At 36.0% G+C, this 27,125-nt stretch overlaps 1 protein-coding gene across 5 annotated transcripts in view; it reads right to left on the minus strand.

Annotated features, from left to right (window-relative positions):
- The window catches only part of THUMPD2 (THUMP domain containing 2), a 37,256-nt gene extending 11,075 nt beyond the window's left edge, over positions 1–26,181 (minus strand). For 4 of the 5 annotated variants that reach the window (XM_063078112.1, XM_063078113.1, XM_063078114.1 and 1 more), the window contains exons 1-8: positions 26,039–26,181; positions 17,982–18,117; positions 16,433–16,842; positions 15,631–15,708; positions 13,537–13,589; positions 8,821–8,908; positions 2,333–2,404; positions 1,717–1,831 (exon numbers count right to left, since the gene is read on the minus strand). In XM_063078112.1, the coding sequence (XP_062934182.1) occupies positions 1,717–1,831; positions 2,333–2,404; positions 8,821–8,908; positions 13,537–13,589; positions 15,631–15,708; positions 16,433–16,842; positions 17,982–18,117; positions 26,039–26,164 (1,078 nt within the window). In that variant the 5' untranslated portion in view covers positions 26,165–26,181. Of the gene's footprint in view, positions 1–1,716; positions 1,832–2,332; positions 2,405–8,820; positions 8,909–13,536; positions 13,590–15,630; positions 15,709–16,432; positions 16,843–17,981; positions 18,118–26,038 lie in introns of those variants that run through there. The other variant, XM_063078115.1, reaches the window with a different exon arrangement.
- Positions 26,182–27,125: the final 944 nt, after the last annotated feature.

The raw sequence follows: 27,125 nt of genomic DNA on the forward strand, positions 1-27,125 counted from the left end.
TTTACTTCCCATCAATCTTCTAAATTAAGTTTGATGTAGATAAGATAGAAGATGTTCTAATTTTCATTTTGAATAGTATCTAGTTCTGTAGAAATGTAATGAAATTTAAATAAACTTTACTAAATACTATATAAATTTTTGTTGGCAGGAAATTTAAAAATGAAACAAAAAAATCTGTGATCTGGGAAAATCTTATTGGCTCTACCTTCAAAGATATGAGTATATATCTGACCTCTTCTCACCATCTCCACGAATACCTCTTTGGCCCAAGCCACCATCATACCTTACCCAGATCAACGAGTCTCTGTTTCCATACTTCCCCCACTACAGTCTGCTCTTAATATGGCAGTTAGAGTGGTCCTTTCAAAAGCTAGGATTCATTTGGCTACCTGGTACTACAGAGAACCGTTTTTTTTTTTTTTTAAATAACGGAGCACTTTTGCTTGTTTTAAAAGTGAAATCTTAGTGAAAATGCCCAAAATAAAAAAAAAGATAAAAGTGCAATTGGGAGTGCAGCAGAGGTCCGATGGCCAACTCTGTACAATCCTCCCTCATGCCTACAAGGTGCTTTGGAGAATGTAAAGTGTTTGAAAACCCACTGCTCTGGAGCAACTTATGCAGCAATTTCAGTGTTCTTAAAGGTCTCATAGAAATAGCATTCTTAAAGAAATCAGGGTTCATGAAAGTCTAATCACCCCCCAGTTTGCTGTGTATTACATACAAAAAGTCCTATTAAAAATCTTGGCAAAAAGGCTGGAAAACTAATCATCATCAGCAAACAGCTATTAGATCTCAATCAATAACACAACTTCTTCTTTGGGGCTGCTTTATTAACTTTAACACAGAAGTCATCCTAATATTTTCTTCTGTTGATACTCATTTTTACAAGTTTTCCACTATAATAAAAAGATTTTTTTAAAGAATATCTTGTTTCTCCTGATTATAGGTTTGATACTGGGACCTATCCACTGCCAAGAGAATATAATTTTCTTAGCTGGGAATTAAAGGTGCTAATCTTTTACAGGAGAGAGGAGTACTAAGGGAACAGGAGAGAAACAAGGAATGTGAGGCTTCTTTAAAGTAGTCTAAGTGCCATGGATCTTAGGGAAATACCATTTTGACTGGACTCAGTACACTCGATTCCTAGTCACATTTGTTACTGATAATTCTCCTTTAGTAAAGAGAGGGTGATGTTTTCTCTCTACCTCACAGGGTGACCAACTTTCCCACTTTGCCACAGACTTTCCTATTTCAGGACTGATTTAGCAAACTGGGAAGAGTGATTTCCTTACCCCTGTGTATCTCTGGGATACTGTTCTGTGAGGCAAGAAGAAGGTAAGATGATTCAGAACATTTTATATGGTTTATCTTAAAGAAATCCAGAGATTTTATTATTGTCATACTGCTCTTTATTTTATGCCCATATTAAGTGATCCCTGATTATGATATGAGAAATGGTTTAGATGCAACAAACATCTTAAAAAGCCATGCTTTTACTTAAATGCTTACCGAAACTATATAAATGCTCCTTCTCAATCATGAACCTTTTGAAAAATAAACAATTTATGACACTTGAAGTAAACTGAGAATTAGCCCCACAGACATATTACAGGGTATAAACAAACCTTTATATATGGAAAATGAGTCTTGTTTTATGAGTGTAAATGTATTTACATACGTTCATTTGCCCCAATTTTTGCATTTTTATTATCTTACCTATAACAGAGACTTTAAGTAACTCAATTTTAGCCTTCAGGCCTGCAGCTTTCAGATTGTCACATGCACCTAGTAACTGTGAGTCGCTGACATCAGCACCCACATAATACACATCCTATGGGGAAAGAAATTCATACTTTAAGTAAATAAATAAAACTATTAAATAATTTATGTAGTCAAGAAAATCTACTTGCATTTTCTGAAATGATGAAAGTGAAATTCACAGATTTTAAAATTCAGATTAAAAAATATTTAGAGTATTCTTTTAAAATATTAATTAATAGTAAAAAATCAAAAGTTTCTATTACGATTTTAAAGTCTATTAAGATTTCACAATTACAAATGCCTAAAGAACTTGAGGATTAGTATGATCTAGGTCATGACTAATTATTGAAATTTTGTTATATTTTCCTAAATTTATCACAGTATTTAAAGCAATAACATAGCAACTTAATTAACCCTTCATTATCTATCTTAACTACAGTAAATAGTAACTCAAATAATTAAAAATAATAATCCCCAAACAGACAATCTACTTGTAAATAATTGTCAAGTGACCATATATATACTAATTAAAAGAAATATATTGCCTGGTTTAACAAACTTTAGAACTTACTGGCCATTCTTTAGCAGCTTCCAAAAGTATTGTTCCAAGTCCACACATTGGATCCAAAACAAATGCACCATCCTGTAGACAGAAATATTAATTTGGTATTATTAAGTCTACCATAATAGGTGTTTTAAAAGAAACCTTAAAACGTGAGGAATCAATGTTTCAAGAGTAAAGATTCCTTTTTACACTTTACTGGGAATTTCAGTAGTTAAAGCCCTAAGGCCGGAGTGTGCATGTCATGTTTAAAGATTAGGGAGTAGCCACTGTGGCCAAAGCACAGAGAGTGAGAGGGAAAAGGTGATGACACCAGAGGTAGCCAAGTTCTTCCATCAAGGTGGGCTGGGTATGCTGTGTGTGCACAACCCCCAAATCTTAGAGATTTAAAACAACATGGAGTTCATGCTACAGACTCACAGTAGGGGACCTACTCTGGAACCCACACTGATGAAGTGGTCATCATCTACAGTGCTGCCATCTCTGTGGCAGAGGGAAAGAAAGCATAAAAAATTGTGTACTGGTTCAGAAAGTTGCCGCTTGAAAGTGACACACAACTCCCACCAGCACTTAACTGGCAAAGCATGTTAGTCACATGCCGCACTCAGTTTCAAGGGGCCAGGAATGTGTAATCTTACTTGTACCTGCGAGAATAGGAAACCTGGAGAAAAAACTACTTATTCCCTCTCTGGGGATCACATCATGTCAGATCTTGTCAGTTCTGCAAGGATTCTGGTTCTATTCTGAAGCGTGGGAAGCTACTGGAGGTTTCTGAGTAGAAGAGTCACAGAACATAACATTTCAATGGGATCATTCTGGCTACTCTGTCGAGAACAGACCACAGAAGGGTAAGAATGCTGACAGGGAAGCTAGTTAGGCAGTCTGGGCAAGAGATGATGGTGGCTTGAATTAAGAGTAGCATTAGCTGAAGTGGTGAGAAGTGGTTGGATTCTGGATAGATTTCAAAAGGTAGAGCCAACAGGATGGATTGGATGAGGAATGTTAAAGAAAGACGACAGTCTGGAAAGATTAAGATTTTGACCTGAGCAACTGAAAGAATGGAGTTGCTTGCTACTGAGATAAGAAGAGTTGGGGAGGAGAAGCCTTGGGGGAGACAAGAGTATACTTTTGGGCATGTTAATCTGGAGATACCTCTTAGACCTCCAAGTATGGATGTTGAGTCAATGGACATTTGAATCTAGAGTTCAAGGGAGAGGTTCAGGCTACAGATATAAATTTGGGAAAAATGAGTCAGTTTATAAATCGTATTTAAAGCATCAGAACTGAATGTGATCATCTAGGAAGCAAGCGAAATTAAAAAGAGATGTCCATAGACTGGGCTGCGGTGATCTCCTAAGTGTAGAAATTTGGAAGATGAAGATACATCCATGCATACTGAGAAGCACATACTGATGAAGGAGGAGTATGGAGAGTGGTGGTCCCAAAACAAAGTGAAAAACACAGTTTCAAGAAGGAGAAAGATCATGGTGTCCAAGTGCTTATTGGGTAATTAAGAAGAGCAGTTTCAGGGGAGTGTTGGTGATGGAAATGGGTACATGAGAGAATGGGAAGATGGGAAGAAAGGAAGTAGAAATGGTAAACATACACCATCGTTTTTAAGAGTTTTTCTGTAAAGGGGAGCAGAGAAATGAGTAGTAGCTGAAGAAACCTGTGGGTTCAGGAAAGGCTTTTTATTGAAGTTGCAAGATATCAGAGCAGGCATGAATGCTGATAGAGTGACCCAGTAAAAAGAAAAGCCCTTACATATGCAGTCCAGTACACCAGTATTGGGGTGAACAAGGACAGTTCGTCTCTTTTAATGATGGTAAGGCAGACTATGTGGGCACAGACTCTGGTGTGCCGGTAGCTCTGGTGAGGAGAGCATGCTGAAGTTCTCTTCTGATTCTGATATTTAAGTCAAACAAGAAGCAAGAGAGTTGAGAGTATGGGCAAGGAAATGACTATAATGATATAATGTGAAAGATGGGTGAGGACTGGTGGAGAGTAACAGACAGTAGGCTGGCCAAAGGGTTTGAGGTCCCTGGGGGGTTAAAGGTTAGTATTAGGGGGCTAGAGGAAGCAAACAGGAAAGATATGGTGGTTTAGAACAAGATTCTTGAAACTGAGATTTGTGGGAGGGATATCCTTCCAGGAAGGACAAGTTCTAGGATATGACTAAGGTGGACTGTTAGAAGTAGGGAAGCCAAGAAACTAAGTGGCAGATTATTGAGTGGCTATGAAGATCATAAAGAATTATGGCAGGAATGACAGTCTATATGCTAATAAAAATGATATGGAGAGAGATCTGTATATGCTGGGATGATCTCATCAGGTTCTGCACATTCTGCACAGACAAGAGGAAAGAACCATCCAGAAGGGGCAATGAAGAGCGAGTGGGACACCTACCCCACCTGCAGGCCCAGCGGTACTGGGGATGTGGGAGAAAAAGCATCCATCATTTGATATGTCTACAGAGGACGCAGAGTCCTCAGTGGACAGCCAGGTGTCAGTCAGAACCAGAGGGTACCTGATGGAAAGAAAGAAAACGTTCTTCAGGAGAGAGAAACTTCCACCAGCACTAAATTCTAGGCGGATTTCATGATCACCCATGCAGGTGCAGTAAATAACAAAAGGTTAATGGTTTAAATGGCAATTTTGTTAAAGTTAATAATGGTAAGAGAACTAATTTTTATTAAGATCTTAAAATGTGCGAACACTGTGCTCCTCCTCCCCCATGGTCTGTGTCGAACATTATAATCTAACCTAAATTGTCTTTAAATGTCTTTATTTTACCTTAGTACCTTTCCTAGTCATGACATTTGTGGGCACAGGCTGAAGTAGAGAGGTATTTTGGTATACTTATAACAAGCAAGATTTATAGGACTCAGTCTTCCTTATTTGTTATGACATGTAGGGAGAACAATTTATAGTAAACACAAAAATATCTAATATCCCCATTTTTAATCTTCATTTTTAGTGGCATTGTTCTAGCCAAGGTTGAGCTGTCTGTGCACTGCTCTGGGTACTGAGCTCCAAAACTGGATCAAGTTGGATATTGGGACCGCTTACGCTGTGAGTCGTCATTACATTCCCTCCAAATGAGGTCTGCTCTGCTACTTCTTACCTGCTTTAACTGACCTCCTTTGCTGGTGGTCACATTTAGGGAGACATTTCTTACTCTTGGTATTAGCAGGGCAAATTCACAGTAAGAAAAAATTTTATTGAGCACTGCCTTTGGATATTTTTGATCACTTACTTTTGACTTCTCTGAAAAATGTGTTCATATCATGATAAAGGTGTCATTTCAAATTTGTGGTTGGTTATTTAAATTTATATTTAAATACAAACTGTTGTAAAAACCACTGGCAATTTGGAAAAAAAAAAAACTGTAACCATATCTCTCTCCTTATACTAAAATAAATTTGTACTAAAATTTAAATAAAATAAAGAAAATCATGCTCGGTACGTAGTAACTAAAGGCAGCTCCTTCCTCTACTCCCAACTCCAAGCAACTTACTTGCACTGAGCCTACAGATGCTCAGACCCGGAGGCAACTGGTGCTAAGAGAAACCCTGGGCTCTGCTGTGGTCCCAGAAGATGGAACTAGTATGGGATCTCCTTGTTGTGTGTTGGGTGAGTGATTAGAGAACAGCACTGGAGCCCTGGGGAAGAACCAGTGGAACCAGGGAAGGTCTTGGTTTTCAGAGATCTGTGGGCCCGAAGGAACCCAGTGAGCAGAAGTTTCCTCCAGGTATCTCAGCAGGGCTGACAGATCCTCCTTACACTGCCGAACCCTAGGGTGCCAGAGATGCATTTGTCTTTTACTATTGATAGGATTCTGGCCATTAAATAACCACACTTTAGCCCCTGGGAGCCAACAAAGAAAAATAATGGCACATCTAAGGGGAGGAGATCCCTTAGTAGCTAGAGAGTAAAAAGGTGGAACAATCAGAATACATACCTAGTGAAAGAGTACTATTCACTGCCGGAGAGGCAGATAAATATTTGAATAAAAGAAGAGCTTTTAGAGATATTCAAATGTAACACATACACCTTTCTGAACTTAAAACACCATGATGTATAAACTAAAAATATCAATAAATGAACTGAAACAGAGTATATCTTTATGATGCTTATAACTTGGAAGATAATGTTCCAAGAATAACTCATAATGCAGAGCCAAAGTACAAAGAGATGGAAACCATGTGAGAGAGAATACGAGACTTGGAAGATAGAACCAGGAAGCTTAACATGTTTATAACAGGAATTTCAGAAATAGAGAAAAGAGAATTGTTTAAAGTTAAATTTGTTAATCAGTTGAGGCAATAATAATTAAATAAATAATATAAGAAAGGGTGCCTGTGCTGGAGAAATAATGACAATAATAAATAATAATTTTCATAATTATATATTCCAAATAATAATTATTATAACTTTAATTATTATTACTGTAACAATGGCTAATACTTATATACTTTCTATATACCAGGCACTGTTTTAATCACTTTATTAATGCTAATTCATTTAATCCTGACATGATCCTATGATATACTATTACTATTTTCATCTTGCAAATGAGAAACCAAGGGACAGAGATGTTGTGTATCTTGCCCAAAGTTTCCCAGCCAGTAAGTGGTGAAGCCAGAATTGGAACGCAGGCAGTCAGACTCACCAAACTTTGGGCTCAATAGAAAAAATACATATATAAGCACATTCTGGTAATATTCCTGAACTTTAAGATTAAAGAGAAAAATCTTACAAGCTTCCAAGAAAAAAGAACAAAGCAGCTATAAAGGAAAAAATGCACACTGGCATGGCCAGAAGCTTAAACACAATGAAACAGCACCTACAAGACCTCCAAGAGAAAACTCAAGAATCTCATACCCAGCCAAGATGGGTATACCCTGGATGAAAGGAAGAAATTTGAAAACATAAAGGAATTCAGACAGCATATTATTCAAATAACACACTTGAGGAAAATACGTAAGAAAAGACGTTAACCAAGCAGCAAATAAACCAGAGCAGAGACCTCAAATGGGGAAAGATAAAAAGAACAAAAATGGTAAGGAGAGATACTCCTTGCAATATATATTTGCATGTGTATACAAAAATGTGTGTGTGTTACACACGATTCCATCTTGACTACAGGATAGGCTGTGTCATGAAAGCTAAGAACTTCTGAAGCAAAAGAGGCATACTTTAAGGGAAGTTCTAATGGGAACTTCTAAAGTTCACGGAAAGATTCATAGTATCTTTTAATTCTATTTTTCCACAAACTTTGAAGTATCCTCTTAGGTAAGTAATTTAGTTCAATCTAGCAGTTGGGGGTGGGAGAGAAGGTGGTGAAATGTGTCAAAGGTCTCACTGTAGGGAGAGGTAAAGGTAGGGAGAAGAGAAAAAAATGATGTAAAGGTCTCATGAGAGGGAGGACGGGCAAGTTGGGGAAAAATAGAGTCTTGATAAAAACAGTGTGTCTTGGCAGAGGAAACAGTTGACATCCTGTTTTAAAGTAACAGCAGGGTCACAGGTATTTAATTAAAAGAGCATAGAAAAGGAACTTAATGGAACAGAACAATAAGTAAAATCTCCACCCTCAGGGAGACAATGGAATGATTAGCAAGTAAGTTGATCAATCTAGCCAGCACAAAAAAAGTAAAGTGTAAGAAGTTATGAACAAAGTAAAATAGAAAGAATACAATTAAGTGTACCTGTCACAACACTTACTGAATTCTCTCATTGAGAGACAGGGACCATCAGAGTGTGATAGAAATGGCTTTGTGTTTGTAAGAAAACACTTAAAGTTGAAAATAAAGCAGTGGCAAAGAAATGTTAGGTAAATGCAAATAAAAAGAAATAAGTAAATATATTAAGATGGTGAAATTTAAGTTTAAACTCACTAATCAAGATAAAGAAGACTTCATGTAACTATAAAAAGGTATAATTCATGATGAAGCAGTAACAGTCGTACATGTGTATATACCAAAGTGCATAACTGCTGAATAATACAACTGACAAAAATGCAAATACTTAACAAATACAATGAGATTTCAAAATACCTCTTTCAGAATGGAGCAGATAGTAAAATTGTAAGTAAAGATAATAGAGAACATTTCTTGACCAGAAAATAAAACTTATGTCTATGGAACATTTACAAAAATTGATCAAGATCTTAGACACAGTGAAAAACTTAAATTTTAAGAAGTAGAGGTTTTATAGGCCACATTTTCTGATCGTGACACAAAAAATTAGAAATAAAATGTAGCTAACCTTTGACTTAGGTTTTTCATAGCCAAAATACTCTCAGAAGTTCAACAATAATATAAAAATGTATCACCATATCAGTTTGTGGGTGTAATAGCAACAAGAAAAAAAGGAAAAGAAAAAAATAAAAAAAGAGAAGAAAAAGCAAGCAACCCAGATGTCCATCAATAAGAGGCTGTGTAAGTTAATTATGGAAAGGACCTTGCTATTAACAAGAATGAACATACTTTCCTTACCTCAATTTCAGCAAGAGATGCCATTGCCCATGCTATGGTGGATCGCAGTCCAGCTGTCTTGATGTAAGCTCTGCTGGCTAAAGGCACCCTACAAAGATAAGAATCTCATTATATATCAAATATTTCTATATGTTAAAGAACAGTATATAAATAAAGATGATAAACCTGTCATATCTGAGAATCATTTTAACACATTCATCCAACATAAGCTAAAGTATTCCCTAAAGTTAAAGAACATTTTAACCTTATTACAAAAATACCTTCTCTAGTCAGCACCTTTCTAGTCTGCCAGTGTGGTATTTCATAAAGGTAAATTTTTTAGATAGCTGAAATTTAAACTCCCATGTGTCTAATTTATAAAAATTTAATCACACATGAGGAGATCTTTCTTATACTTGCCTGTCTTCCCAAACGGAAAGACCATTTCCTGTTATCTGGAGTCATGAAGAGGAAACATACTGTTTTGTGATATGGATGTATTATGGGAAGTAGGGCAGAATAGACTAACCCTTAAAATCTGTTTTCTATAAAACATCCCTTTTCTAAGTTTGCTTTTTATCAGTTGTACTTTGCTCAAAAGATGAGAAGCATGACATTGCATTAATCTACAATAATTTATTGAATGAAAGCCTGAAGCAGGCATCTCCCAAATGAATTCACTGGTCTCTATTATGTATCACTTCATACTTTATCTTCTGCTTTGTCATTGCTATTTAAGTGTTTCCAGATTTAATAGAAATTTTCAAATATCATGTTTAATTTCTACCTTTCTAATGCAACAAACCAACATCTCCTTGGAAATTTTAATGTGCTTTTCTAGTTCACTTCTACAACTTGTTGGTTAGATATGATTTCAAAAATTTGTGTTGGTTTGTTTTGGGGTTGGCTTGTTTCAGAACCACTAAGAGGGCTCTTCTATGAACATTAAACAAAGATACAATGTTCTCCAAACTCTTCTTAAAGACTTTCAACAGAATTCCAAGTATCTATTAAACATTTCTGTCTTTCACCATTTTATTTCTCATCTTTCTTTGACTTTTAAGTTATCCTGCTTTTGTGTGTATTTATTGCAGGCCTCTTAACATCTTAGAATTAGGTGATCCCTTTCAAATAGAACAGTAATTGCATGCTTACTACTATAATGAAGAAGCTCTGCATAGTAAACCCATGGGAATTTGGCTTTTTAACAAAGTTTTTTTTTTTTTTTAAGGAAATAATGATTAACATTGTAAATAGTACTGTATCATAGACTTGGAATCAGCAATGTGAATTGAATGGTGAAAAGACTATAAAATATTTTGGTCAATGAATTTTGCTTCTACAGGGTAAGCTCGGCAATTGTCTTGCTATAAAACATGTTCGTCTGCACTCTAGATACCAAATAGAAGTAGACACGGTATGGAAAACTGTCTTTGCCCACATATATTAGAAAGTGCTCTTCTTGCTCTTCTAAGAAGGAGGAATTTATGTGGAATCTTTGAAAGTTTCAATAAGTACATATATATTTTTACTAATAGAAGTTTTACTTTCTGGGAGCCAACCCCATTAATATGTGACAAAAGTGAATATGGTCTTACTTTGCTTAAACCTGGGCAAAACTGACCTGCTATTACTCATCTTTCACTGCCTGGACTATTGTGTGAGTTTAAACCTCTCCTTCTGTCTTTTTCATTTCTTTCATTTCCTTTAATTTCCTTGGTAATTTTTTGAAATCACAGATCTGATAACATTACTCCTCTGCTGCAAATTCTTACTGCTTTTTGAATAAAATCCAAGCTGTTTAACATAACTTACAAGACACTTAAAGACTTGTTTCTAATTAATTGTTCAGTCTAATTTTCCAGCACTCTCCCTATACATTCTGTCCCAACTACACTGAAACTACTTATGGTCTCCCACATAAATCCAGCTACCTCATACCTCCGTACTTTTGCACATGCTCTTCCTTGCCTGTAAGATCCTTTCCTTCTCTCATCCATTTGACAAAACTTTACTTATTACCTTCAAGTTTCCTTTTACGTGATACTCCTTCACATTCTCTGCTCACCTGACCTCCGCTGGAGTTAGGTCCTCTTTCCTAAATCTAGTCAAGCATTTATCACATGTCGGTTCTACCACTTGACTGAATTACTTGAACTTAATGACCAACTTATTCATCTTTGAGTTTTGGATGTCTAGCCCATTGCTTAGCATACAGTAAGTACAAAACAGATGTTTCAACTGAAATTAATTGAATGAATTAATCTTACCCTTCTAGTAAATGCTTTTCCCTTCCCTGCCCAGTTGCTGAACTGTTTCAAAAATAAAACAGTGGAAATTTATTCAACACTTACTGTATCCTAGAAACAGTACCAAGCATTTTCACGTGAGCTATCTCATTTAATCCCAACCATGAAGCTATAAAGTAGGTACTATTGTTTTCCTGACTTTATAACAAAGAAATATGATAATTTGCCTAAACTTGCTAAGTTAATTTGTGGAGAAGGCAGAATTCAAGCCCACAGTTCTTATCTACTATGCTATACTGTACTAGATGATGTGTACACTGTGGCATGGCTACATACAGTTAATGCCCTATGTGGCTGTTGATACCCAAAGGGTTGTTTTCTAAAGAAAATAGAACTCTATTATAAACAATGTCTTTAGGAACTACTAAGATATACATTTTTATGTGACCCTCAAACGTCATGGCTGCTCGATACTCTATTTCATTATTTCTGACTTCTGTTGTCAGGGTCACCAGCTGGCAGTTTCTGATCTTCACTGTCACTTTTCTTGTCCAATGCTATCTGCTGTTCAAATTTTTGTGTCTCCCTTTTCCTCACAGCCCAGCAAATTGTTCTTTTTAGCTAACACACATCAGTGAGACTGCTTCCTTCTTTCACTGAGGTAGTCAAACTAACTAATCACAGAGCATACATAGTAATCTTATTCTCGACCTCTGCTCACTCAAGTTCTGAGTGTTAATTTTCAGATACATACCTTTCATTTATAAACTTTTAGGTGTATTACCAGTTATTAGGTGAGATACCATAAGCATGACTTCTTGAGTGTTTCTATCAAGCATTCAAATAATTTTAAATAATAAAATTTAATGCCTTTTAAAAACATTAATATAAAGTTTTATATATATGTATTTGTTAAATACAGGAGCATAAAATTTAGATTTTTATGCATAAAAATTAAAAAAAATAGTTCTTTTACTTGGTGCTAAGAATCTAAATACATTAGTGCTGTACCTAGCACTGCTACAGATGAGATGCTTGTAAGTCAATTTTCTACATCCATAGGCTCACCTTTTTTGGGGTCAAAGTATCAAACAATGTTTAACTACTTTATGAATTCTTGTAAAAATATATTTCATATTTTGCTTGTTTTTGCTAGTCTTTCCTATCCTCATCTTGGTGACCATCAATAATTATACTGGGTTGAAATGTGGTCATCTTTCAGTTTCCCTCACTCTGTCAGCTATTAGGGAATTTCAAAAAGGCTAAATAGGCAAAATAGTTCAAATTAAAGTCCAGCTTTACAAACATTTTGCAGGGGTTAGGGATCCTCAAGGCGCTGGAGTAGGTCAGCCTGGAAATCTGTCAGGTATAGGTATAAGAGAGTGGGTTAGATTTGGTCTGGAAGAGCTTGTAAGGTATTAGGGCAAGTAGGAGCCAAGGAAAATCAACAGGATATTGAGGCATGTGATGAGTTCACAGTTGTTATGGTGACAAGAAACTTCATTCAGCTCACGATATGTGTAATCTAGATGCTGGTGGAGCCTTTTATATGACTAGTACACAGCAAGAACTCAATCATTCAGTATTTCTTGGACATCTACAATGTTCTCAGCATTATGTTAATCTTCTGCTATAGCTCACCATTAGACAAAAGGTATTCTAACAATCTAAAGCATTTTTCTAAACATCTTGATTTAGGCTTGCAGATGCATAAATGTAAGCTTAAGGCAAATGCAGTATTCCCATAGGACTTACATGATCTTTAAGACATTCCACGTTTAAAATTACCTAGAAAAAGGGTATCTAAATTGCTTTATATTATGTAAGCAGGGCTATGCATATAAAATATTTTGAAGATGCAATATTTTGCATGCTCCCAAGAAGGTGAAAATCACTATTTTCATACAACCGCCTCTCTGCAAAGCACCTAGAAAAAAAGGTACTGATTGCACAATAAGAGTTCAATAAATATTTTCGAATAGAGAAATAAATCATTTTGCATTTATTACTTAGTATTCTGCATGACTAGGGAGACACCTGAAGAAGATATTGAAAACTAGAATAACCTCCTACAGTAAAAGAATAATGGCAATGAAATTTTGAGAATGGTGAAGGTGAAGCTAAAGAACTGTGTTGTATTTTCTATTTTAATTAAAATTCCAAGATGCCAACAGACTAAAAATTTTAGCTTAAACATGAGCCTGTGAAAATCATTTAATAATAGAAATAATTAAATATAATTTTCAGCATTAATCATGTAATCAATGGATTACTGTGATCACATATTTCACAGCTCTAACTGGTCAGATCAAATCACATCCGCTAAGCTCCATAAAAACATTTTACTGCTTAAGCAAAGAACTCAAACACTTTGCCTTTAGGCTCCTCTGCTATATCAATGTTTTATACTATAAAGAAAAAGCATAAAGTTCTTAATTTTACAAACTCTCCTAAGTGCCAAACTTGAAGCTCAGAATACAATATCTACCTGAACATAGGAATCCCCATCACAGAGTAAATGTCATTTAGGTGTATAAAGATCTGAAAGAACAAACACAGAAGTTAGAATGAAACAGAAAACTCCGTCACTAAATTACCGACAATTTGAAAACTTCCATTTTGAACTTATACGAACTCTATTTTAATAAGAAATTCCAAGGCTTTATTTGTCATATCTGAAAAAATGTTCCATAACCTTTTTTTCTTAAGCAAAGTTAAACCAAATTTTAAGTACATTTCATAGAAAAATTCTGAGGTCAATTTGGTATACAAGTTACATGGAGAATCATGTTACCTAGAACTGAAGATTAACTTTCTTCCCAGTGATTTTCTGAATTATCATAACTGGATCAGACTTTTCAGCATTTTGGCTTAGAGATTTCCTAAATCTATCCGAATTCTAGCCTCAAATGAGACTCGAGGCCACACAGGGCTGTCACAGGCTTCAAACACTTGCAGGGCAAGAGAAAACTTTATTTAGTTCAAATATATGGTAACAAGGGTACCCCTTTCTCTCTCTATTATCTATAGGTGAGTTTCTGCCTCTCTTTATTTCCTTTCTTCTGTTAGGCCATAAGGAGGATTTAAATGCCTCAAGTTATGAGGAGCCCACATAAATTTTAAAAGTTAAAATTTATAATTTTTTATTACTAATTATAAAATTTATACTTTTATAGACTGATAAGGCTTATAGAATTTTCTAACTGCTGTTTTGAACTTCAAGAACAATTGATTCCTGATACTTTCACCTCAAGGTTATTTTTAATATATACATTTAATCAGAATTATTTCAATACTGATAAGTTTTCATCAAGAAAAGAATAATCTGGAGTGACTCCATTTAGCCAATTTAATTCCTCAATCAATTGATACATCACTGCTAAACTTGCCAATTTTATATATTATGCATTTTAGCAAAATTATTTATTAGAATTTTTTTGTTTACAATTTATAGCAAGGATATAACATACTGATCTTGTTTTTACATTGAATGTTACTAAGAATAGCTTCCCCCACCTAAAAATTTTCTCTTATCAATTTTGCAGAACAAAGTTTGTTAAGATTTGATTCTTCTGTCAAATTTTAGTCACAAATTTTACTGTATGTGATGTTAGTCCTGTCAATTTTGTTTTGTATGATTATTCCCACCAAATTATAGCTATTACTAATTGCACTGAATGGCTGATAAGAATGAAATTTGCAATATTTACTAATGAGCTAATCCATGAGAAAACTATAATTCTGACAGTGAGATGGAGTCAGGGGAGATGAAGAGGAGGAAACCAGGAGAGAAGAGAACTGGAAAAGAAAAGATGGGAGGTAAGACACTCTCACATCAAAACATTCTTGTAGTCAAAGTATTTTGCATGAAAAGCAATAAAGGATATTCATTAGGTATTAGTTTTTCAAAGTGAAAAACATCAAATAAGAGAAAATTAAAAAATAAAACAACTCAAAAATGTTCTCATTTATTTGGCCAGGTATTACCCTACTTAAAGTTATATAGTATTCATAATAAAATTATGAATTAATGAATCATGTAAGTAACCTGTCAAATTCACAAGATGGTTTTCAAAAAATAAGGAAGAGTATTTTTTGTTTGTTCCAATTAAACATAGTGTAATTTTATTAAATTAATTTAAAATAGAGAATAAAGAAGAACATAACCTCGTAACCCTAACAAAACCACTATTAACATACTATGAAATTCTGTGCAAGCCTTTTTGTTGTTATTCATTTTTTGAACATTAGCTAGAATTTATTATAGAATTTATTATTATTATATTTTATAGAGATAATAGAAAGCATCTCCGCAACACTATAATAAATGTTTTTTTCTTCACCTCTGACCAAACAACTCCACTCCAAATGTCTTTTTTTGGAGTTTAGACAAAACATTTTCACAGTGAAAACCACTAGCAAAACTATCTGTATTATTCTACTGCTAAAGAGAAAACAGACTTCTGGATCTATGTAGACATGCTTTTTAAAACTCTGAAGTAAAATTGGAAAGTACGATAAAAATAGATGACACTGTCTTTAAAGAATTAGGTTACAAACATATAAAACAAATACTCATTACCTCTAAATTTGGATTCCTCAAATCTGCTTTCCAACCAAACTGTTTCATAAGAGCAATTCCAATTACTCTTCCTGCTTCCTGGAAAAGTAGCAAGTTATGGAAAAGATAAGAATACTAAATAAAAATGAAAAATATAAGTTTAATCATAAGCAAAAACTAACAGAGCCTGTATGAGAATCAATTCAGACTATCTGATGGTAACTCACGATTGTGATATTAAAATATTACACTAAGGCATTTTCTATTCAAGGCAATAAAGCTGCGTTTTACCTCCCCCACCCGTTCGCTCATCTGTAATTTCTATTCTTGCAATTTTAGGTACATGAAATAACCAGATCACAACCTAATAGATATGGTCATTCTGGGTTTTGGGAAACGGACGCAAGCTGAAAGGTTAACTATTGAGACCGCATGTATATTTGTGTATTTGTAGTCTAGGTCCCGGTGACAATCCCACTACAAGGCCTGATACAGAGTATCCACTCAATAAGCATAAAATTGAACTAAAGACAAATCCCAAAACTTAGGGCCATGATGTCAAGATTTCTAAATGCAAAGGACATCTATGAGTCTTTAGGCAGGAAGTAGAAGAAGGTCATTACACGCAGTGGCAGACCATTCCTCGTAATCACCTGAGGTGAAGTTAAAAAAGAAAATGCATTTTTAAACATACTTAATTATATAAGAACTAATTATCCATCTGGGCTTACTTATCTGTTCTGTAGGAGGTTCACAGCTCATTTTAAATCTAAGTAATCAACTCTTTTAGGAAACAGGATCCCACTTTGGGAGGTAAGCATACCTGTGAAGTAAAGGCCTTTCTAATAGCTCCACTGCAGCGACAAGAAACTCTGAAAGTCAGGTCGTTCTGGTTAAGAGTATTAGTTGTTTTCTTTACATCATTCTGAAATTCTTCTTGAAATTTTTCTCTTTTAGTGATAAAATCCCTTTGCTCCAGTGCTTCTTGGTCTATTTGTTTTTCCAGTTGGCATTCCCAGTGCTCTTCTATCTTCTGCATTTGTTCTATCCTTAATTTCTTTGCAACAATGATTTCATTTTCTACCACTTTTCTTTTTAGTGGGTTAGCATCTCTTTGAGAGAGTTTTTGCTTTTTTGCATCAGGTTCAAGAAGATTTTTCCAAATAGACATGGCATTCAACCAACTTCCTGGATCATCATTTATAAGTCTTTGCATTTCACTAAATATTTTTCCTAAATAAATAAAATCTGTTAATCCTATATTGAAGCTTTAAAGACCATCCATTACATTCATTGCTCCCAAATTCGACTAGCTTTATTTCTTTAAAATAAGTTTTATTAAATTGCTATGTGAATAACTTCACTTTCATTTATATAATTTATCATAAAAATACTGTGCAGAATAATGTTCATTCTTATTTTACATATATAGCACCCAAACTGTATTAAAATTCCTATAGGAGTACCATGTAATACTTTAGGAAGATCATTTGTCCTATAATAATAGATGTATCTCTTTAATATATGCATAGACCTAGAATGTACATCAATCTTTGAAATAACAGTAATCTTGCCTAAAAAAATTAAGTTTTAAAAAAGTAAATAAACTACAAAACACAGAGCTCAGTAACAGAGCAGCTGAATCTTGGGTCTATTTCATTTTAGATCATGCTATATTAGCATATATCTTAAAATGAATTTCTATAAAGTAACACTTTAGATATGCAACCTATTCATAAGCCATTCATTCAGTCTTAGGGACTGCCAGTACACTCAGCAAAATGTAATCTTTTCTTAATGAATGAGAGTGTATGGAATACTTGGAGGAAATTATATTGGCCCCACAGTATAATACCTTGGAATTTGCTTTACCATTTTTTTCTGTCCCATCTTGATTTCTTGTCATTTGTATCTTTCTTAAAATAGCTTATTATAGACTATATAATTACATAATTTCTTGTGCACAATAGGCAATAAAGTGATCCACCGCTAAGAATCAAATTGAAGTTTAACGCAGTGTTTGCTCCTGCAAGTGGACAGTTTTCACCACTTCATTATTAAAATAATGGATTTGGGGTTATTACATGTTTCTAAATCTCAATAAATGCAATATCTGTGGAAAAGGCACCTGATCATAATTTTCAAAAAAGAAATGTGGCTTAGGACACTAAAATCTCAGCAGCAGGTTGCAAAGAGAAGAGACAGATTCTACCACAATCAGGTGATAATATTCAGGAAATACAGAAAAATGCATAATTAAGGATCCTATACATATGAATGCATCTTAAAAATGTGAAATAACTGCATATTAATTATCAAAATTCTGGAGTACAATATATTGTGGGGGTAAAAGCAAAAGGCATATACAGTACCTTTACTTACAGAAGAAACAGTAAGTGGAACCTGCTTTTTAATCAGCAAAAATAACCTCTCTGCAGACTTTAATTTCTTCAGCATATTCAAATCACAACAGGTGGTGAAAAAAACCTTTCCTGAAATATATTCAACCTAGAGATAGAAAACAGATATTAATGTAGTCCAGTGTTAGAGAAGAATCATTTCCTTTTCCCCCCTTAATCAATTAAAGCTGCATCTAGATTAACAATACTATGCTATTTGTCAAGCACTGTACTAGGCACTCTGGATACATATTATTTTCTCCACATCCCTATTACAACCCTCTAAAGTAGATTTTATCACCCCCATTCTTACACATTAGGAAAGTGAGGTTTAGGCAGGTTAAATAATTTGTATAAGGTTATATAGTCAGTGACCAAGATCATAGTTTTCCTCTGTTATGTTTCTTATTGCAAAGCACACACATACCTACATGCACACTACTAGAAAACTAAAACACAGTATACTGTGTTTGGGAATTACGTTACCAAACCTCATATACTCTTTAGAAGTGGGGAAAAGAAAGCTACAAAGAATTGGACAAATTAGGTGTCTAGCCCAAGGTATTTATTTAAACACCTGCCTGTGGTCTACTAGGAGGCATACAGAATGTAACCAGAATAATAATGTAATAGACATACAAATTAAATGTAAAATTTATAAGACAATAACTTGAATTAAACCCAGAAGAAAACTAAAAAGTTTTAATATTATAATGTATTGATAAGCTGTAGGTACAATAAGTAGCACTGAATATAAAAGCCAACATTACTGAAAGTCTTCGGGAAGAATCCTATAAGATTTGGGAAGAGGGATTCTAACAAAGACTAAGGGGCAGATGCAGAGTGGGAGTGCAAAGCTGGCTGAAGTAAGCTACAGGTGAGCTTGGCAGCATTTGCTGTATTATGCTGATTGGTAGTGTCAGGAGGATGGATGGTATAGTTTAGGTCAGCCTGATAAATGGTCATGATATTTTGAGCACCATAGATGGTAACAGTTAACCATTATAGACTTTTGATGAAAACTGTGACAGCACTGAAATAGCTAGCAGGAAAAATTACTTTGGAAGAGGCATAAAAGGCAGAGTGTAGAATATGATGCTAGAGGGAGAAGTAGATTACAGAGGTAGAAATGACGAGACACTTGGCTGTGGGGATTGGATAATGGACAGAAGGAATAGCCAGCACACAGAAACAGGCTTTGGGGACAGGCTGGATATGTGGTAAAAGTCAAGGAAGAAAGGAAAATGAAAAGAACACAGACTCATAGGGGGCCTAATGTGCCATGACAAATGCTGCTCAATACCAATGGAATCCTAAATTTTATGGGTCAACCCAACTCTCTTAAGTTCAGGATAGAAGAGAATTGTCTTGGAATTATTCTCCTTTTAGCAGTGGCCAGGGGCTGATTAATATGGTTCTAAGTTATTTCGTAGAACTAAGGCACCAAGGAATTTGGGGTATCCCATGTGTTTAGGTGGCTGACATTGATGGGAACTTGAACCCTAGCAATTTTTTGTTTGTTTTTGGGGTCTGACATGGTTGAATTAAGCTTTTGGGATGGTAATTTCTGGGGTTACTACTCCAGGTTGATGAAGGAGAATCTTTGTCAAAGAAGCCCTAGGTTGTCACCAATTAAAACCGAAATAGCTTAAATACCAGCAATGCAGCTGACCAAGATAGATGGAGGAACAGATGATGACATCATGGGGAGAAACAGGGAATGAGAAGAATGTTTAGGAACCAACATTTAAGGAGACAGTGTAGTAAGCAAAACAATAACTTCTGGTTTCTAGGATTTATTATTCTTATTACATAGGTGACATTTTTTTTCAGAACTAAATATATACCTCAAAATGCTTTGAACTTGAAAACAAAGTTTTCAAAAGTCAGTTTTAAAAAATTTAGCTGTTGTTACCTGACAAGAATATAGCAGATATTAAAACCATCACAGAACAATTAAACAGACATGAAATAACTTGCCAAGATTCTGGGGGAACTGAATTGTAGTCATCCCTCGGTATATGCAGGGGACTGGTTCCAGGACCCTCTGGGGATAAAATCCCCAGATGCTCAAGTCCTGAAGTTCATCCTGTGCAACCTTGTGATATGTAAAGTCAGCCCTTATTATCCACGGGTTCTGCATCTTGCTAATACTGTATCTTCTCTCCTTTTTTTGTGCTCAGTGGTTTATTGTTATTTTAACATTTATTTGTACATACATGTGGGATGCAGTGTGTTGTTTCAATACATGCATATATTGCACAATGATTCATTTAGGGTAGATAGCACAGTTTTGTATCTGTTAGTCCACCATTTCTCTCCCCTCCCTCCACTCCACTTCCCTCCGCTCCCACGAGAGTGAAGAGACAAAGTGAAGAGACAACCTACAGAACGGGAGAAAGTGTTTGCAAATGACACATCAGACATGCAGCTAATATCCAGAATATATATAAGGAACTCAAACAACTCAACAGCCAAAAAAATAAAAAATCCCCCCAAAAGCCCAATTACAAAATGGGCAAAGAACCTGAACAGACGTTTCTCAAAAGAAGCCATACAAATTGCCAAGCATATGAAAAGATGCTCAAAATCACTACCCATCAGGGAAATATAAAGTAAAACCACAATGAAATACCATGTCACCCCAGTTAGAATAGCTATAATCAACAAGACAGTAAGTAACAAATGCTGGTGAGGATGTGAAGAAAAGGGAACTCTCCTACATTGTTGATGGGAATGTAAATTGGTACAGCCATTGTAGAAAACGATATAAAGATTCATCAGAGAACTAAAAATAGATCTCCCTTATGATCCCGATATTGCATTACTGGGTATATACCCAAAGGAAATGAAATCAGTATATCAAAAAGATACCTGCACTCCCATGTTTATCACAACACTATTCACAATAGAGAGGAGATGGAATCAATCTAAATGCCCACGAAAGGATTAATGGACAAAAGAACTATGGAATACTGTATTTTCCATCCACAGTTAGTTGAATCCGCAGATGCAGAACCCATAGATATGGAAGACCAACTGTAGTATTTACTGAAAAGAATCCATGTATAAGTGGACCTGTGCAGTTCAAACCTGTACTGTTCAAGAGTCTACTGTAAATATTTTACTGATCATGTATTGTTTCAAGATTCAAGTCCTATAAACAAGTAAATTGATGCAAATGTTTGGTCCAGAGATTTTAACTTAAACAGCCAATCATCTAGACATCAATCTATAGTTACTTAATTGTACAAAGATCTTTTTTCACTCATTTGAATGTCTAGGGCAACATTTTATATAATGAGCTTTCTCTAAAAATATCCTCTCTTGGGGGGGAGGGGGGTCAGTGAAGATTTCCAAAAAGAACATGATTATCAACTTAATTAAAAGGACCTAAAAAGTTTAATTTATTTAGGGCTTCAAATCCTAAGAATATTATGTGTGTATGCATTAAAATGCCAATTACATTCTCAAAACCAAAAGCAGCAACATTACTCTCTTTATTCAAGAACTAAAATAAAGCCTACATTCCTTTTACAAGTAAGCATATAATCAGAAGTAGTTTACTAAATTGTGAAACAGTCATTGTGAGAATTAAATAATTTTATATGTGAATGCACATTACCCCTTGGGAAGATAGGTATTGTATCTTAAAGCATTAGGGAGAATGAATTTTGCTGCTTATGATTTCAAAAACTGCTAAAATTAGTATTTCCCTTTTTCTTCAGTTTATTGCTTATACCTGATCATATTCAATTATAATATTTAGGGAGAAATGTGGCATTTTAGAATATTTCATACTTATATTTGTTACTTGAAAATTTATTTATATATATAATCTGTTTTTTTCCACTTGGAATTAATTAATGATGAAGTATCTAAAACCAGCTGGTTTTATGTCTAACACTTCTGAAGATAAAATAACAGTCTTTATTAAAGTAATAACAGCTTTATTATCTGCTAGCACATCTAAGCAGTTAGCATTTTTTCCTTCCTTTTAAAATTCATGGATTCAAGTTTAATGCAAAAATTAAAAGTTTAAATCTAGGCAAAAATGTGTAGTAATATAGGGAGGTACCAAGGTTCTCCAAATTCTACAGATGTCATTTAGTTTCAGAACTAATTTTAAAGTGCTAAGGGATGAGTTAAGGTGGTGTTTGAGTTTGTTTTGGTTCATTTTAGAAGAGGGAATTTAAAAATATATTTTCTTTAACTTTTAAAAAGGCATTCAACCTAAAGGTAATGTAGAGAATCTTGAAAATCTTACACAATCATCCCATTAAATGAAAATAACTATAAAACAACATGACTATCTGGTTAGCTCTAACCCACTACCCCCTACCATTATGACACCATCAAAAAACTAAGAAACGGTTGGCCTATTCAGGACTTGGGTTAATAGTCTTTGATATGTGAGTTTAAAAAGACCCATGAATCACCTGGCAGGACCATTCTGGTTAGCTGGCATTAAGGACATCTCTACTATATTCAATTTTGTATTAAAAATAACTGTTTCTACTATTATTGTTACAATAAATAACAGTATTTAATGCATTAAATATTGTTATAAAGCTTAATTTTTCCCAATATATTTATTTCTTCAAAGTAATTTAAGTAAATATATATACATACATACATGCAGATGTAAATATTTAAAAACATCAGGAACCTATGTAGAAGTTTGCCCCACCATGGCAGGGGAGTTGGGGGGTGGAGTGGATTTCAAACCTGAATCTGACCAAGCTCTAGACAGAACTTACAGGATTCTAATTTACAAGAAATACAGAGGATAGAGGAACATGTTAAACTACACCATGGAGATGCAGTTGGCAAAATCTGGACCAGGGGAAGCTCTATTAGTGCTGTCTGACAACTTTCTGTGATGATGGAAATGTTCTATAACCTATGCTGTCCAATACAGTAGTCGCCAGCCCATGTGGCTCCTGAGCACATGAAATGTGACTAATGCATTTTTATTTTTACTAATTTTAATTGAAATAGCCATTGTGGGTAGTGGTGACTCTATTGGACAGCAAAGCCATAGACCAGGGGTCACAAAACTAGGACTGGTGAGCTGAGTTGCAAAGCCTAAAAAATATAATACCTGGCCCTTTACACAAAAAGTTTGCTGACCCCTCCTCTAAACTATGGGACAAACAACCCAGATTCTTTAACATATAAAATGCAAGGAGAAAAAAAGAGATGGAGGGGAAATCTATAGATTAAGGGACTTAAAAGAATATCAGTGAATCACAATGTGTGAACCTTACTTGACTCCTGATTCAAATACATCAACTTAAAAACAAAAGTGACATTTATGAGACAAGTTGAAATTTGAAATGACTAGATATTTGACAAGAAATAGTTTTAGATGTGATAATGGTATTATGGCTTACATTTTTAAGAGTGCTGACATGTATTATCTTTTATATTATACTGCATATATTATGCTATAAAAATAAGTCCTTATATTTTAGAGATATACAGGCAAATATTTACAGATGAAAAGTCCCTAGGGATTTGCTTCAAAATAACACGGGGTGGAGGGAGGTGTGAATGGAGCAGAATTCACCATGGGTTGATCTTTGTTGCAGCTGGTTGATGAGTAGGTAGGGATTCCTCATGTATTCTGTTTACTTTTGTATATGTGTGAAATTCTCCATGATAAAAAGCTAAAAAGAATAAGCAGGAAATTTTCTTTTATAAGCTGTGTGATGGAGGAAGTACTCACATCTGAGTCGCCTGGAAGGGGAGAGTGTTTTTCATGTTAAAATGCAAACACTGGGCTTACTGGCAGCCCTACTGAAAGAAAAACTATTGAGGTTGGCACTCAGGGGTATGCACTTTTAACAAGCTCCTCCAGTGATTCTTATGTTCAATAAAACTGGAAAAACACTGATTAAAATAGAGTGATTACTTTCTAAAAGTAAACAATCGATTCTGAATTAATTTGTTTTGTAAATTCAAATTTCAGTGTTAATTTTCTTGAAGTGAATTAAAGTTTCTAACAGACTCTTGTCATTGCTAGAATGATTTTAAGTATTCTTGAATGTGCAACTCATTCTGCGGGAACTAACATTTAGTGAGCACCAACTATTTGCCAGGCACTGTGTTACCTGTGCTATCTATCTTTATTTCAAGGATTGCATTAATACCTTAAAGTTTGTATTATCATCTCTGTTTTAGATCCAAAGAAAGTGAGGCTCAGAAATTTGAGTAATCTGCCCAAAGTTACAAATTAAAGGATGATAAGACTTGAACATGTCTTTTGATTTTAAAGTCTACATACACTCTTGACTGTGATGTTCCAGTAATTTAGCCTAGAGGTAAAGCACGTGGGCCTCAAAGCTAAAGAGATTTGGCCTCAAGTCCCAGTTCTACCACTACCACTTAGTGTCAGTTTTCCCTTTATTTCTTTGTAAAATGGAGGTAAAAAGGACCTATCACATAGGAGTCTAGTGAGGATTAAACCATAACATGTACATAAAGTGTCTAACATTGTAAGTACTTCGTAAATGTTAGTTGCTATCATATTATTTCAGAAATGCCTTAACTTAGAGAGTTCACCTTATGCAACTGGAATGAAATTTCAGCAGTTATTTATTCAGATCCCATTTCCATGTCTACCTTTAAAACATACAAGAGCAGAATATGAAAATTCCCAAATTTCTCGGCTTTTAATTACTCTCATTGTCAACAAGATTTTCCCTATACTTAATTGGATTTTCTTGCAGTAATTAAAGTTTCCCTTATCTCATTTTGTCTTTAGAGAAGACAGAGAACAAGCAGAGAGGATCTTTCTCTTTTTCTAATAATTCTACATACCCAGATTGGGTTAAGACTTCTATTTTTCATACCAAGCATTCTTAAGTTAACATTAAACTACAACAACAATAACAACGAAACAATGCAGCATTATGTCATGGCCACATAGGGAGCCTGGGATGAACCCACGCTTGACTTCACAGACGGCTTGGGTTTGCATCCCAGCTTTGCCATTTTCTAGTTGCATGACTTGAATAAATTACTGTACTTACCTGTGCTTCATTTTCCACTTCTGTTAAATGTGGAACATTTAACTCATTGAGTTGTTGTGAAAATTAAGTAAATACAAGGTAAGCACCTAAGAACATGTGCCTGACACCTATTAAATGCTTAGTAAATGTTGGCAGTTATTATATATTCAATATTCTGTCAAATTCTGTGACCTAAACCACAAATGGCATGTAGTCTGCCAAGACTGATGTCATTCATGACTCAGTCCCAATGCCCACACCCATTGCAGAAGATTCTATGGGCTTCCGTCTGTAGGAGCTGCCAGAGGGGAGTGGTCAATTTCATTTAGTAAGCTCTCCTTTTTTTCCAAAACACATCATCCACACGGTCACATATACCCCACCAAGATACTTTTCCTATCACATGTTTTCCCTTTGCTTTGAAGAAACCAGCTCAGCACGTTCTAGAACATAAACTGATGTTTAAAACCGTGTTCATTTCATTGACATTAACAACAGGTAACTATGAGGCCTGCAAGAGTCTATCTTTTCTCGCTACTATTTCTTGCGTGTTTAGGGTGTACTTCACACAACCTATATCATTTAACTCTCAAGACAATCCTTTGAGGGAAATACACCGTCAAGAAGCGAAGAGTCAAGTCACTGAACCTGAGGGTCATGTTTGCACTTAAAGGAAGGAGGGATTCTAACTCTGACAATCGAATTCCAGTTACAGGCACTATTAAATGCTTATTTTTAAAGAATCTAGGAAATAACGTGCCTCAACTTCTCTCTTTTAAATGCTTTAGTCTGAAAGATGTGCGGTAACAGGATTTGTAGGGACAAAAGGGATCTAAAGGACCCTCAGTCAAACTCCGAGCGCGGGGACGTCGCCTGGGTGGGTCCGGAGGATGAGAGCGGGGGTCTCGCGTGGCTCTCCCGGGGCCGAGGCGGGCCCGGCCGGGAGAGGTAAGAGGGGGACGGGGCAGGACCGGGGCCGCCCGCCCTCCCGGGCGCGCAGCGAGGCCGACTCACCTGCGTGGCCGCCAGCCGCGCCCGCACCTCCCGCATCAGGAAGGGCTCCAGGCCGCGGCCCGCGGTGCAGAAGAACCGGGCTCCCGCCGCAGGGCCCGACCCGGGCTCTCCCTGCGAGGCCGACATGGCGGCTCGGGCGCGGCCCCCCGGCTCCGGGTCACGTGGCCTCGGGCGCGCGCGGCGCGCTCCCTCGCTCCCGGAGGCGGCGCGCAGGGCGGGTGGTGCCAGAGGCCCGCGCGAGAGGGGGAGCCCCGAGGGTCGCCTGCGAGCCCGCCCCGGGGGTCTCCTTGGTTAACTACGTGGAAGCTCCTGATCAGGCATCTGGAATTGTTTAGAATCACAGAGGGAGGGCTGTCATCGATCATTTAATCCACTTGCCTTATTTTTCAGATTGAGGAAACTGAGGCCGAGACACCAGGAGTCAGCGGCACAGCTGAGGCTGGAACCTAGGTTTCTCCGTATCTAGTGTAAGGAATTTTCCTCCATTCCTCCCAACGCCCTCCTTCCCTTTCCTCCATCCCTCCCCACTACTCTTCCCATAGAAGGAGCCCTGCTCTGTCTGTCTTCACCAAGAATTGGGCCAAACCTGCGAATCCCCAGGACCGAGAGCAGAAATTTCTCTTCTCCAGCAGAATGTTTTTATGTTCATGGAACAGGTCACATTTTTGCACTACTTAGTTAACCGTATAGGCAGTGAATGGTTGGTCACTTGATTTCAGTGGCTCTCCTAACAGTATTTGAAGGGATTTTTTTAAACTCTGAATTTTAAAATGGCAATGGAAATATTACTGGGGAAGAATAGAATCCGTATTACAGAATGAACAGCATTAAATTAGCTCTGTAGTTAGGTATTGAGTCAGATATGTAGATATTGCTAAGTGAATATGTCAATGTCTTTGGCAAGTGCCTCCCATGCAGTTCACAGTGGGATACCAAGTGAATAACTGGTACTCCTTCACCTCCCCCAACTCCCCAGCCAAAGATCTGCTGGGACAGTGTCGCAAAAATTCTTCATGGAGTCCAGTAACATGAACTTTTCAAATGTTCAGTCCTACGATGACTTCTCTGACTTCTCAAATCCTTCCAT

The sequence above is a fragment of the Cynocephalus volans genome, chromosome 14 (genome assembly GCF_027409185.1).
Source record: "Cynocephalus volans isolate mCynVol1 chromosome 14, mCynVol1.pri, whole genome shotgun sequence".
Classification (NCBI taxonomy): Eukaryota; Metazoa; Chordata; class Mammalia; order Dermoptera; family Cynocephalidae; genus Cynocephalus; species Cynocephalus volans.